The sequence below is a fragment of the Triticum urartu genome, chromosome 7A, assembly GCF_056163025.1.
Source record: "Triticum urartu cultivar PI428250 chromosome 7A, HENAU_Tu73, whole genome shotgun sequence".
Classification (NCBI taxonomy): Eukaryota; Viridiplantae; Streptophyta; class Magnoliopsida; order Poales; family Poaceae; genus Triticum; species Triticum urartu.
The window spans coordinates 570,458,440-570,473,889 of NC_141879.1; the positions used below are offsets into that span (position 1 = coordinate 570,458,440).

At 49.4% G+C, this 15,450-nt stretch overlaps 1 protein-coding gene across 1 annotated transcript; it reads right to left on the reverse strand.

Moving 5' to 3' along the window:
- Positions 1-10,566: 10,566 nt before the first annotated feature.
- LOC125523426 (auxin-responsive protein SAUR32-like) lies at positions 10,567-11,568 on the reverse strand. Its single transcript, XM_048688465.2, has one exon. It carries the CDS (start codon positions 11,277-11,279, stop codon positions 10,884-10,886), a length of 396 nt encoding a protein of 131 aa, XP_048544422.1. The 5' UTR covers positions 11,280-11,568; the 3' UTR covers positions 10,567-10,883.
- Between the last annotated feature and the right edge of the window lie 3,882 nt (positions 11,569-15,450).

Here is a 15,450-nt window from a genome sequence, read left to right on the forward strand (position 1 = left end):
CTCCCTGAGTATGCACCGTTGCTACAGTTCGTCGTGCCGAGGCACCACGTGATGATCGGGTGTGATAAGCTGTACGTTCACATACAACGGGTGCAAGCCAGTTTTGCACACGCGGAATACTCGGGTTAAACTTGACGAGCCTAGCATATGCAGATATGGCCTCGGAACACTAGAGACCGAAAAGGTTGAGCGTGAATCATATAGTAGATATGATCAACATAGTGATGTTCACCATTGAAAACTACTCCATCTCACGTGATGATCGGACATGGTTTAGTTGATTTGGATCACCTGATCATTTAGATGACTAGAGGGATGTCTATCTAAGTGGGAGTTCTTAAGTAATATGATTAATTGAACATTAATTTATCATGAACTTAGTCCTGATAGTATTTGCATAACTATGTTATAGATAAATAGCTCGCGATGTAGCTCCCCGTTTATTTTGATATGTTCCTAGAGAAAAACTATGTTGAAAGATGATAGTAGCAAAGATGATAGTGGCGGTGGCGAGAGCATCGGGCCAAAATCGAGCGGGCACGTTAGAGTGAAAGAATAAAGTGCGAACGCAGTCATTAAGATTGCGGGGAATGCGCTCAGCGCGGCCGTTCTGCTGTGAAGTGTAAGGACAAGTCAGACGAAATGTGGTGTCGTGAGAGGCGAGAAGTGTGCGGAGAGCGACGTTGTCAAACTCTTTCCCGTTATCAGTCTGGAGTGAGAGTATGGGGCGACCGAACTGGGTGGTGACATAGGAATAAAAGGTGGTGAGTGTGGCTAAAGCATCGAATTTATGACGAATGGGAAAAGTACACACATAATGAGAATAATCATCTAAAATCACCAAGTAGTACAGATAGCCCGTGTTACTCGCAATGGGAGACGTCCAAACATCACTATGAATAAATTGAAACGGAAAAGTGGAAACTGAAGTAGATGCACCAAAGGGAAGACGAACATGCTTTCCCAAGCAACAAGGCTCACAAGTATGCTCGTCGAGATTTTTACATGAGAAAGAAAAACTCCTAAGAATCTGACGCAAAACGGCGGGGTTGGGGTTTCCCAAGCGAGCATGCCAAAGGTCGACGCCGGCGACGAGGGTGACGGGTGTGGCGGTGGAGGCACCGGCGTGCACAGGATAAAGCTCATCAGGGCTATCGCATCGGTGAAGCACCATCTGGGTACGGGCGTCCTTCACAGAAAAACCAACACCGTCAAATTCAACAGTAAGTGGATTCTCACGAGTAAGACGACGAACGGAAACTAAACTAGTGACTAAGTCAGGTGAGACAAGGACATTAGACATAGTGATAGGCGTGGAACTAGAAGGAAAACTAGTGCTACCGACATGAGTGATAGGTAAAGAAGAACCGTTGCCAATGGTGATACAAGTGGGTGTGTTAACTGGAGTGGAAGAGGATAGGTTATCGGGATGAGTTGTCATGTGCGCAGTAGCACCCGAGTCCATGTACTAGTCGCCTCCACCTCCATAGTTACTCAGCGACGGCGCCGAGTGGAGGGCGGCCAGGAGGGCGGGGTCCCACGGTGCAGGTACCGGCGGTGGCGGCTGGCCTCCATAGGGCGGCGCCTGGGCGGGTGCGCCATAGACATCAAGGGGTGGCGGCGCGAGCGGAGCATCGTAGGGCTGGTAGGGGCGCCGATTAACGCCTAGTGGCCCGCGGGGCGGGCACCAAGAAGACCCGGTGCAGGGGCCCGCAGGACGGGCATATAATAGGCATGGACAACGCCCGTCCTCGGATTCTGCCCGGCGGCCCACGGCTGGGGCGGCTGCTGGTAGCCCCCCTCCCCCCTCCCCCCCGCACGCGCCCGACGCCTGCGACTGCTGGCGGCGGCGGCCACCGCCTCCCCGCCGGTTGTGCCGGCCCCTGCCACCTTGCGGCTGCTGGGGAGGCACGGGGGGGGAGGGGGGCGCGGGCGGCAGCGGGTAGTAGCCAGTGGGCGCGGGCGGTAGCGGGTAGTAGCCAGTGGGCGCGGGCGGCGCGGGTTGACGGGACGCTGCCAGAGGAGCAGGGCCGCCGCTAGTGGTGCCGGCGGTGCGGGCGGTGTGCTGAACCCGCTGCTTCAGCTTCGTCATCCGGCGCTCCTTAAGTTTGAGGTACGCGACGACACGCTGGAAAGTGGGTTGCGGCTGCAGGGTGAGGTTGGACGGCGCGTTACCGAAGTCCTTGTTAAGACCGGCGGTGAGGGTGCTCGGCATGAGGTCGTCAGAGACCTTGGCATCGATGTCGCGAAGCTCGTTGGTGAGCATCTTGAGCCTCATGCAGTATTCCTCGATAGTGAAGTTGTCTTGGTGACAGCTGAAGAGCTTCTGCTGCAAGAAAACAAGGTGCTGAAGTTTGTTGTCGGTGAAGAGCGCGTTGATCTTGGCCCACACGTCGCAGGTGTCGTCGTCCTCAGCGACAACCGTGTGGAAGATGTCCTTCAAGATCGTCTGGTAGAACCAACGGATGATCGTGGCCTTGATAGCGGACCACTCCGGATCGCCGCGCATGTACACGCTGTCCACGGAACTGTCGATATGCTCGGTGATATAGTGCTCACGAAAGACGAGGTTGAAGTAGGTCTTCCACGCGTAGTACGTCATGCTGGAGCTGTCGAGATGGATAGGGACCCGGGCCTCAATATTGAGGTCACATACGGTGGCGGCGGAGGGCTCGGGACCGGCGAAGGGGTTGGACGAGCGGGTCGTGGAGGAGCCGGGTGAAGACATGGCGGTGCGCGGATAGGGTTAGGGGCAGCGGCGCAGTGGAGAGGCAGCGGCAGCGGGTTGGGTTAGGGTTTTGTAGGGGTGGGAGAGGCAGCGGCACGGGGAGTGCGGCGGCTGCGGGGTGCGGCGCTGCGGGAGGGAGGCAGCGGGGCGGAGGCAGCGCAAGCGGGAGGGCGCGTCGGCGGTGATCGGTCGCGGCTCGGGAGGTGGAAGCGGGGCGGCACAGGCGGCAGCGCGGCTGGAGAGGGCAAGGGCCCAGCGGCGGAGTGGTGCGGCGGCGGTGCACGCGAGGAGGGCGCGGCGGCGTCGGCAGCGAACCCTAGGGTCGGACCGACCAAGATGATACCATTTAGAAGGGAAAGTTTGCAATACAATTGACGTTGTATTGATGGTGTGCTGGTGCACGTATATATAATTACAGGAAAGGCCTTTACCTTAACTATACAAGACTAGGAGGTGGGCCATAACTCCAATGTACATGCAACACAAAATACATACTCAACAAAACTGATCGAAATTAATCTCTTTTTTGCAGCTGGATGCTATGAACAGCAGGTCAGCGACATGCACGTGTAGGCGAGGGAATCATTTGTGATACCAGTTACAGACTTGTAATTGTCTCTACAATGACACTGTTTCATTGGTTGATGTCAGTGTCATGACAAGGAGATGGCACTTAGAATGTGGCTTTCAGCCCATGCTAGAAAGAGAGATGTGATGATGAAAGGGAAAACCGCCGGTGAAAGCAAGCAAAAGATCATTCTTTTTCCCATTCCTCCAAGTTGCTCCCCCGCCCTAGATGGCGATGGCCGGCGGCTGATGATATCATCAACGCGCTTACGCAAAGACAAGTCTCCCAAAATCATATTGGCACGGTCGACATGCCATGTCTTGTTTATATGATGATGAAAAAAAAAACACTTACATACAGTCGAAGCCTTGCCATGATTGAAGATTTGGAGGAAGCAGATGAATAATCCAATCCAAGGGTCAAGGGTGAAGGAGCTATATATCTGCATGCCATCTGGTCCTCTCCTCGTACGTACGTGTTCGACCAAACCGGTCATGCAAGTCGTAAGATCCAGTGCGCGCACCTCACCCGAAAGAAGCATCATTGCAGTGCAGTGTGTTGATCGCCCCTTGTTGTTCTCCCTGTTCTGCTCCCCCTCTGCTGCACAGTTTCTCCTTTGCAACACCGACAATACTGAAGACTGAAGCAATGAAGCAAGTACAACAGCTTCACTTAGTCCCTCTCGGACAAGTGGACCAAAACAAGAGCGTAAGTACAACGACTGCGAGCAGTATTTTGTTTCCCAGCTGCAGCAGACTGATTTGATGAACCTACGAAACGAAAGGATTGTTTGTAGCACGTCTTAATCAGGCGGACGTGGCGGCAACGTGGACGCGCGGGCAGATTACTGTCAGCTGACGGCGAGATCACACGTGACCTACTTACTCCCGTACGGACCTGCTCTCTGTCTCTCCATCGATCTCTGCACAGCTGTAGCCTGAGGCAGGTAGAGGTACACGCGTGCGTACACTATACAGAAGCAGAGGGAACACAAGATTCCTCTTTCTTCCTCCATACAACGGAATCAATCAAGCAGTTTACTACTCCCTTCGTTTCAAAATAGATGACTTAACTTTATACTAAAATTAATATAAAATTAAGTCATCTATTTTGGAACGGAGGAAGTAGTACATACGTATGACGGGTACACAATACATATCCACATGTATATACGTACGTGCACGTGCACAGACGCGTACGGACGTTGAGATTCCTCGGAAAACCGGATCGAACTCACAGTTGGTATGATGCATGCGCTAAATTACACACTCATCGTAGAATCTAGCAGACTAGCACCGGTGTAGTTAATTAAGTAGAAAGTGGCCGGGGCATCTCGGAGGATCAATGATTCTACCATATCATAGTAATCATCATCAGTAATAATGTATACATGTAGCTTTGGCAGGACAAGGATGGCAGTGTCGACCGTACGTCGTCGTCGTCGTCGTCAAGCCTGGCAGCGACGGAGAACTCGCTAATGCAACGAAATTATGGAGAGGGTGTGGTCCATTAATTTTCATGCGAGGGGGAGCTGGTGGTCGATCGATTCTCTCTTCCCCGCCATGCATTCTTACACGAGTACATCAGTAATCCACCAGCAGCATAAGATCCCGTGCCGAGAAAACTTTGTCTCCAACTCCATGGACCCAGTAGTAAGAGCTAAGAGCATGAAATGAAGGAAGATGACAGGTACGAGGCGCACACAAGAGATGAGAGCCACACATATATACACAGTACGCAGCATATTCCTGTGCAGTGCACCCAAAAGAGGCCGTCCTCACTTGCGTGTGCTTGCTCACTACTGGAGCACGTACCTACATATTCCCAGAGAAGAAGCCGGCTAGCTAAACTGGCATATCCAGATTCCGGAGAACCACCGCTCCGGTGTATTCTGACTGAGGTGAGAGGGGAGAGAGCGCGCGATCCTGCAGACATCGCTATTTTTCGATAGCTTTGGGGCACACTGCGTGCCGGTCTTGGCAAGTTGGCATCGATATTTTGCACCACTTGGTCACTTGGGGAACTCAACAGTTTCGCAGAAACAAGATGAGAAGAACAGTTTGTGGTCTCTCACTCTCTCTCGCTGTCCGATGTGGTATATCGCGAGTGAAACACGACAGCAGGATGAGACGATCGAGGGCGTGAGGCTGACTCGTCCATATGTCAAAGCTGAAAGCGAAAACTACCAGTATACAAACACAATCTGGGCAGCGAGAATTTCAAACGCAAGGAAGCTGTGGTCTTCTGGTGGTTATCCTATATCTGTATGATTAAGTCTATATCTATATCCTATCCTACACGTACCGACGTACGTAGAGTACGTATACGTAGGTGCCATGGCATAGATATATGTATATGGTCCGTCCGTGCAACCGGATTGTCCTTGGAGAGTACGTGCTGTGGTTCGGTCTTGGCGTGACCACGACGTGCGTTCACACACAGCGCACATAGAAAAAGAAGTCCTCCTTCGTGCGGCAACTTGTAAAGAAGAAACACCAAGCCTGTCAGCAATATAGGCACGTCTTAGTCGGGCCGACGTACCTACGGTGGGCCTATACGTGGTTCAATCGATTTTTCTAGCTTAAAAAATTTGCTTAAAAATAGCTAGCTTAAAAAAATTAAAAAAAAAACAGTCCATCAGGGTTCAAATCCTGATGCTCGCATTTATTCCTGAATTTATTTCGAAATTTTTGGCGATGCGCATTCAGTGGGAGGTGACGTTCCCGTCGACAATGAGGTGGCTACGGTGACTTCGTAAATTTCAAGATGATATGCCGGCTCAGTCTTTTGAAAGTGCTCATAGGGGTAGGATGTGCGTGTGTGCGTTCATAGAAGTGAGTGTATGCGCGTGTATATAAGCGCTTGTGTCTGTATTGATGTTAAAAAAATAAAAATAAAAAAGCTAGCTTTGCTTGCTGTTGCACCCTCCCTAATCACGTCATGATCGCAGGGGCCTTGCACATACATAAATTAGCCTAATCATGCGCACTAAATTAACTTAGGAGGCAACAAACGAAGTGTCAGCGGTGGGCCTACCGCGGGCCGCACAACGGACATGCACTAGTTTCCCAGGCTGCGCGCGGGACGTCGCCCCCATGCACCGTAACCAGCGGGGGATCCCCTCCTTCTACCTCCAATCATTTGTCTTTGTCCCGAGCAGCAGCAGCAGCACGCCCGTACTCCCTCTGCAGATTCTCCCTCGCCGCGGATACGGACGAACACGGCCGGGGAGATGTTGGTGAAATTTCTCGGTGGTGCGCGCCGGTCGACGTCAAGGTCGGGAGGGGCGGCCGGCGCCACTAGCTGCGCTGCGCGGCCTGATCGGGAGGGGAATAATAATAGAATAGTCGGGCCCGACACTGAGGGGCTGTGCTGTGGACCTGTGGTGGTAGTATGTGGTCTCCGCCCGTACAGAAAAGGATTCTCCGTATCATCCTTCCCTTCCCTGCGGTTTTTTGCTGCTGCTGGTAGTCTATCTCTCGGAATGTTCGGCAACACCAGACGCGAGAGCGCTTGTGTCTGTACTGATGCTTAAAAAAAAAACACCGAACGCAAGAGCGCTGCCAAAGTGCCAATGATTGGTAGCACGTGTATTGGATCTTTATATTGTTATTACGGGGGCGTCTGTTTTTAATCTACTTTTTATTTTATTTTATAGTGTGCTATGTTGCTCCTTTTGTGACAGCGGAAACATCGGGGGCAACATTTCAGCAAAAAGCGGCGCCAAGGCATGCAAGTCCTGGAGGCCTGGATCGACAGACATGTGTCGCCCATGCATGCTGCACACTTGTGCTGTACACTTTCTCTATTTGCCTAGGCATAGCGAGGGGGTTCCTAAACACACGCCCGGTTCTTCTCCACGTTACTAGCTGCCCAAAGCTTCTGCAGGAAAACATGAAACCGATGCGGAAGAAGGCCAACTGCTTTCAGTTAAAAAACAAAAACCAACATCCTCCGTTTCTGTTTTCTTTTTCCCGACGGTTTTGCTAAGCATCAGGCAGACTTCTAGGGGACTGGAGTATCTATTAAGGTATGAAGGTCCCAATATTTTGATCCAACGGGTCCCACCTGTAAGTGTGTGGGCCGGCCGCTTTTTTGGTTTTCAATAGGTCTTGCCTGCTGGTACTTTGTTTTCCTTTCCTTTTTGTGTCTTTAAAGTTTTGATAGTTTATTCTTGTCTTTTGATATTATTTCATTTTCACACTCTAATTCATGAATATTTATTAAAGTCATGAATGTTTAGAAAGATTATGGATACTTTTTATATTAATATCTTTTTGAAGAATTCATGGATATTTTGAAAGTCTATGAACATTTTTAAATTTACTATTTTAAAAAAAACTCATGAACATTGCTCTAAATCCACGAAGGTTTTTTAAATTCATGAATATTTTCTTTAAAAATTGTGTATTTAAATGTACCATATTAAAAAAAATCCAATTCATGTAAAAACACATGAACTTCTTCATAAAAAACGATATCATTTCTGAGCTAGCAGTGGAGCAAGAGGGGGGAAAAAGCTAAGTGACGAACAGAGCATGAGCCAAGCTAAAAGAGCAAGGGCTTCATGGGTCGCCATGTGAGCACCATAAAGAAGGATTATATGCTTTTAACATGTAATAAGAGCTTCAACGGGGATCACACAAATACCACCGGCTGACACCGAGGCTGAAACGTGCATTGACTCCAAAATAACACCCACTCTTCTCTCAGAACAAATATTGTCTGCAATGGTAACCTAACATGATAAACTAATGAAAAAGCACTGTCATAAATTAAAACCCAAGTCAACGTAGATAAAAATCAAAAGAAAACAATCGCCCACACGAGTGAAGAACGGTGCGACAAAGCAGACATTAGCCTCTAGTTTGACTCTACGCCAAGAGGCATAGATCTGACATTGAGATGCATGCATTTTTAGACCTTCAAAATAAACATTACACCTTTTTGCACTATATAAACAAAATATCATATCACAGTGAACATTCTCTGAAATGTGATAAACAAATTTATAAAATCGTTGGGACTTGTGGAGGATCTAAGTGAACAGTGATTTCACCCCAAAAAAATGGGTACATCCGTACATGTCACACACCACATTTTCTTTGACGGATGTATGACTATTCGACAAACATGCAAATGTTTACAAACAAGTCATAAAAACAGGGGGCGCTAACCCACTCCTTACCTCCCCTTTTATCATTTTTTTTCACTCTATTCCTGTCCAATCTACGTTTTGGTGAGGCCAAGTCAGGTTCGATTATCTACCGAACAACAAATATATACTGACAATTACAAATGCAAGGCGTGTCTAGGCCCCCTTCTTCATTCTCCATGACTTTCTTGTTTTGCTTCTCCGCACTTTTCTTTCGAACCAACCTTGCCGCTAATGGTAACCTCACTGTGTATTAAACATACACAATCATTATAAATACATGGCACGCCTATCTGCCTCCTTGCCTCAGTGTCCCTTTTTTTCTCTCCTTTGTTTTCCTTCCCAACCTATTATGACCTTCCTTTTATCGACGACTCCACCCATCTCGATTCATCATCCAATCCACCACCATTGCTCTGATACTAGCCACCATCTACCATCGTCATATGGTCATCTGTCGAACCTATACACATGTCAATTATACAGACATGGTGCGTGTCGCACCTCCATTTCCCACCGCTTTTGTTCCCCTCACACCTGCCTCACCGCCGATGCCGACTCGTGTCCGATTACCTGTCACGCACGCAAACACACATAAATAACCATAAATAAAGGGCTCCCCTTCCTCTTCCGCTCCTTTTTGCTCCTGCTATCTCCGCACTATTTCTCTCCAACCTAGCTTGTCGCGGAGGTATCCTTTTATCGGTGACTCCTCCTCTTCTGATTCATTGTTAGATCTGCAGTCGTCGCTACCCCGTGGCCCGTCATCCACCACCACCGCAAGCAACGAGAAATTGGGGCGGGACAACAATTATCATCCTGTCGCCGATGAGGTTTCGAGGGTGTTTCATTCAGCGGTAAGCTTCCTTTCCCTACTTCGCTCCTCCATTTTATTCATGCTCATGCTTATGCTTTGCCCTTTTGCCTTCTCCCCCTCCCGCACCCCCGCTCGACTCCCAATTGAACGGCGGGGGCGGGGCGCTATTCACTTCTTAGGAAGAGGGATCAGACATTTTCATTGTTTTTTCTTGAACTTTTTTTGTACGATCAATTTAGGGCATCGTTTTTTCTTCATCAAGGGGGTCTACACCACTTTATTCCATCCCTTTATTGCTACTCCTACTTCTGCTTTGCTCTTTTGCGGTCTCCTCCTCCAGCACCGCCCCCTCCTCTTCATCCAACTCCAGGTTGATTGCCGGGAGATCATTCACCTTTTTAGGAAAAAATAGTTAATTTTCGTCCATTATATACCCCCCTTCTTCCCTTTCCTGTTTCTTTTGGTATGATCTATCTTGGAGCATAGTTTCTATCCAAGAAGGGGGTTTACACCAAGAAGCAAAATAAGAAAACCATCTGGCCTAAGAAGGTTTGTGTATCCGCTGCATGGTGGTCAAGTCAGATCTTGCCTTCTCGTACTGCGTGTCAGCCTGTCCTTCTGGCCTAGGAAGTTTTTGTCTCACTCCATCCATCCTTTCCACTGCGGCGCCGCCCTGTCCTTTCAGATAGACATCACCTTCTCCTCTGCCACAAGAAGCTCTCAACGGCTGCAGAGTCTCACAGGTGCCTCGATATTCCCAAAGATGGACACGTAGGTGCCATATATGGGTGGCGTACACTTAATCTGTTGATTAGTGGAGTGGAGTAGGAGAATATTGATGAGTACATGTGTGAATGTTTACATAGTACTCCACTAACATCCAGCACTAATCCCTTGCTTGATTGGGGAAAATTAATGTAAGAGGCAGACAGTAGATGGGACAAAAGAAAGAAAGAAAATAGATCCCTTGCAAGCTAGAGGCCCCTAAAAGAAAGAAAGCTAGAGGTCCTTAAAAGAAAGAACGAAAATGGGTCATTTGCAAGCTAGCTCGACAGTTTCAATTAGTATTATTTTTTGCTTGTAAAGGAGTTAATTGTGTGTGAACTTGGAGCTACTTGCTCCGAAACCACTTAATGTTCTTCAGAAGTTTGTTCATTAATTCTTGGCCCCGGCGTGCGTACGTGCGTGCGTATGGATGAACCATGATGAACAACGCCCCAAAGAAAGATTCTTCCCTGGAAAGAGAATACTACCAACCACACAGTCTGAAAGCCAAAGGCAATTCAGTAGAGGAAAGGGACACGAGAACATCTGGTTAATCTATTATAGGCACTGAAATATCTTCGATTTTCATCATCGTCGATGGATCATCGCCACAAGCTGGAGCGGAGTCCGGATGATCCATCTGTGTTTCCAAGTCCCAACACGCCCGCCCGCAGACCCGAACAACGCTAGCTAGCACTCAACCCACTCATGATCCTTCGATCATCACATACCTGACAATCTAGACTCTAATTAACAAAGCAACGAGACTGGGCCGGAGATGCATGCGTCCATGGGGATGGCGTCTATCCGGCCGGCGAGGGGGCGCGAGATCCGCGTCGACGGGCGGATCTCAGGCCCTGAAGCAGGCGGCGAGGTGGAAGTGGAGGTGGCCCGAGGAGGAGCCGTGGTGGTGGTGGCCGCCGGAGACGAGGCGGCCGGAGCCGGAGCCACCGTGCCGCTGGCCGTCGATGACGGCCTGCACGCGGCGGAAGTTGTCGACGCCGCAGGGGATGGTGATGGCGCCCTGCTGCTGGAAGCCGTACTCCTCCTCGGCCTCCTTGAGGAGGCCCACGAAGAGCGGGTGGTTGAGGTAGCCCACCGGCACCACGAACCGCTCCTCCTCCTCCGCGCGGCCGCCCGGCCCCACCACGCGCACCGCCATGCACCCCTTGGGCGGCATCGACGAGCCGCCGCTCGAGCCCCCCGCCGCCGACGAGTGCTGCTTCCTCAGCAGGCTCACGCCCATATATCTTGATCTTCACAACACCGTACCCTGTACCAAGAAAGAAACGCTCTCTCGCTCGCTAGACCACGACGGCGACCGGCGTCCGACGGCGGGCGTCAGAGCGCGGGGCGGCGGCACGCTGGACGCTGCTGCATGGCGGCCGTCGACTGGGTAGCTAGGGTTGGTGGCGGTGGTGGTGCTTGGCCCGTCGGGGTTCCCGGTCTCGGCTACGGCGCCTGTGCCTGCCTGCCTGCCTCGATCTGCCCGTGCGTGCCCTGCGCTGGGTGCGTCTGGTCCGGGAGGGGGCGGGGGCGCGTGCGTATAAGAGGCGGGGGGCGCGGGCTGCTGCGGTTTGTTGCCATCCGCCGCTCCCTTTTCCATACCGTATTCCGTTTATCTTTCCACAAGGTATATCGATAACCTTTTTTTTCGGGGAATATCGAAAATCTTTGCCCATAAATGTGGCACAGTACTGCAGTATCCGCGCGAAAATGATCTCGTGATTAATCCCCAACGATAATAATATATTTGCATTTCCTGTTTTACGCCGATCCCGTATATTTAGGGCTTATTTAGTTGAGATTCGAAATCTTATCTCGCCGTGTTGGGCGCATTTATTTCTCAAGATAAGGTAATTCTACACGTGACTACTATTGTTTTCGTTTTGCTAGCTCATGCTGGGACTGGCGTACACATTTCTGCGGAAAAAAGATTAGCGTATTCAGAAAGATTAGCGTTTTGAATACGCTTTGAATACGGGGAGAGGGGCATCTGATCCCCCCAGGGTATAGCTAGCCGGGCTACTGTGTGTGTAGCAGCTGGAGGAATGCCGTGTGTTGCATCGACAGTCTTTTTTTGTGTGTGCGAGAGGGATCTCTAGTGCCGTGTGTCGCATACTCTCTTGACACTTCGGTTGGTGATGCTACTGCTAGGGTAGAGGCTAGAGCTTGGTGGGCACTAGACACGGGCGCAGGTCGGTCCAGCCCGGTGAACAACTGTATACACCAGCACCTAGTGCGACAAAACATTACTATTTCTTCCTTCCGTTCTAAATTATACCCCCTTCGTCTGGAATTACTTATCCACAAATGCATAAAAACATAAATATCTAGAATTAAAATATATCTAGACATATTCATTTCCATTTCTATGACAAGTATTTTCGAACGTAGAGAGTACTCTGTCCGTTCCAAATTATATGTAGTTCTGCTCATTTTAGTGTGTGTAGAATGTATATAGACATATTTTATTGGTTTATTTATTCACTCATTTCAGTTGGATATGTAATTTATATTAAAATATCTAGAACGTCTTATAATTTGAAACAAATATGATATTTAAAATCTAGGTTAGTTGTAAGTCAAACTTCTTTATGTTTTTACGTTTGAGCAAGTTTACTGACAAAAGAAACCAACATTTACAACGCCAAATTAGCTTCATTATGGCATCTCCAACGCCGTTCTCTAAAACAGACACACCATTCATTCGCGGACTGGTTCGGACTGGTCTGTGAACTCGGATACGAGAGCCGGCCATCCAACAATGTCCCATAAATGTCCGCTCCTGATGTTTTTCTTATCCGCAAAATTCAAAATAATAATAGAAAATAACACAATTCATCCATAAATAGCTTGCAAATATTCCTAGTATAACAATAGTTCAACACGGGTAAATATTACATTCGAGATAGACGGATGTTCAATAAGTTTTTTGAATCCATCGATTCCAAATTCAATGGTACGCAAGTCATAATCGTCAGATATCCTCACACGCACGGTCGCCCTTAAGCTTCACCCAATAATGTTGAATGTGAATGGTCTACTCTCGGTCCTGTAGTACAACACGATAATGTTAGACATTGAGTGAATCAATGAACTGATCAACATGTAGAGCAACAAGAAGCAAGCACTACAATCTTCATGGTTGTCGAGCCTGATGGCCACTTTGTCTCCACTCGTGCAACCACGCCACAATACTTCATGAAGGCGTTAGAGATGGTGTACCACCGGTTGGCTAGTGACTTCACATTACGATCATGGATCACGTGCCTGTCGTAGGGCGCGAAGTGCTTCTCCTCAAGAAATGAAGCACGCTTGTTTTGTCAAAACAGCGAGCCCCATTGCCTCATGCCTACAAAGTCTGCATATATAAATTTCCACGCATCGCACAACAACATAGACCCACATATATGACCTTGAACACATCCCACAACAACACATACTCCATCACCGAGTACCTCGCAATCGTGCTTACTCTAGAAAACAACAAGAAGTTCAACAAAAAAGCTTTATGCCATTTGACCAAATACCTGCTGGGTGTGGTGTCCGCCATGGACGACATCGACAGGGGGGGTTGCTAGATACGGACGGATCATGAGTGGATGACATCGTAGTCCAAGGTGGGCAGACGCGTAGGTGGCATCTGCGGATGTCTGGGCGACAGTCGGAGAGGTACATCTATGGCGCCCGAGGAGGGGGATGCACATCATATCTTTAGCTCCTTGTTGGTTCGACACTCTATACTTATCACTTCCATCACTAGAAAGTGCTGCGACAATTTCTTAAACACTTGGGGATTATTGACGGGGTCCTGTACCGGGGGTGGCTACCACCAAGGAGCCCGACCCCTTCAACTACAAGGTGGCCCAACAGACCCACGATGTGATGCTAACCCTAGGAGGCCATAAGACCTTCTTGACACCCATGACTAGAGGGCGGCGGCGCCCTAGATCGCATCTGGCATGTAAAACCTAGACTTCTCCTGTCTATATCAAGGGTTCCTCTCCATCATCTATCCTCAGATAGGATAACTCCCGGTAGTGCCATCATACACCATTGTAACCCCTCGCACGAGGTATACCTCCATTGTGAATAACCGAAACCAATAGGACGTAGCGTATTACTCTCCGGAGGCCCGAACCTAAATAAACCCCTCGCGTGACCTTCGATCCATGACTTCCAGCTGCGCTTGGACCCGTACCGAGGGATCTGATGGAAATATGCTCCATCAGTTGGCACGACAGGCATGGGTAGCGCCGGCTGGAGACCGATCATGGATCGGATCTTTCCCTGCTTTCGGCAACCTATCGCCGGGGAAGAGCTTAATCTTTGGCTCCTTCACGTTCGTCATAGACAAGGCGGTCCGGGTCAGCATCAACCTACCATCCGACCTCGCAGCCATGGGACCTCCCGAAGGATCTCCTCGCGATCTTGTCTGGACTAAGGGACGCACCCCACCACCAACCCAGAGGTGCCCTACGGGCAGCCTCCACGCCATCCACGGAGTGGAGGCCGAGCCAGCAATTTAGCTAGTCATGAGTTCTGCGAGGCCTGCCACCTTAGCAAAGTGCCAGGAGACTGTCTCGTCACCGACCTAGAAACACACGAAGACGCCGATGCGGCGAGTACATCTTTAACCTCGAGCGACCAAAGAACACACGCCGATCACCCTTACCAACGAGGACGAGAACACGAGCCTCCAACCCTTCCACGAGGTCACGTACTTCGACCTCTGGGGGGAAGGAAGGGTCATCTGCGGGCTCAGGGACTAATGCCTCTTTATATCAAGGGACGTCCCTATCCGAGGCCGCGTAAGCGATATTCCACCACCTATACTTGAAAAATTTTATAACCAAGGGGGAGATGACGATGGTGATGATCACGAGCATGAGGACGAGCAGGACCCATATACTCAGTGGCATCTGGCAACTTATTCCAATGGATCACCTCTTTTCTGTATACAGGGCACTACTGATGTTACTAAGGAAGCAGGTGTTGTCTCGCATGGTCGCACTCTCCGGACCTATTCCAACATCCGTTGCAGGGTATTCGGGATGGATACTAGTGTGCTAGCGCCAACACCTTCTCCCTGGTTCAGTATTGATAGTCTTAGAGAAAACTCGCTCTTCCTTGGACAAAACTATCCAATGATGGTGAAAAGCGATCCAGCTTCTGTTGACACAATGTTACTACCATTTATGAGAAGCAACTGTATCTATATCTCAGACATTGCAATGCTTCCCTACCGTGGCTATCATAATATGGGTATTGAAATAGGCCGCTTCAGTCTGGATGATCAGTCCTGCGTTGGTCTCGAGATTGACAGTAGCTGGCCCTTCCCAGAGAATCACTTCTGGTTCAAAGCAAGCATTTCCAACGCCGACGAGTGGTTGAGCTAAAGTTCATTTCATCGC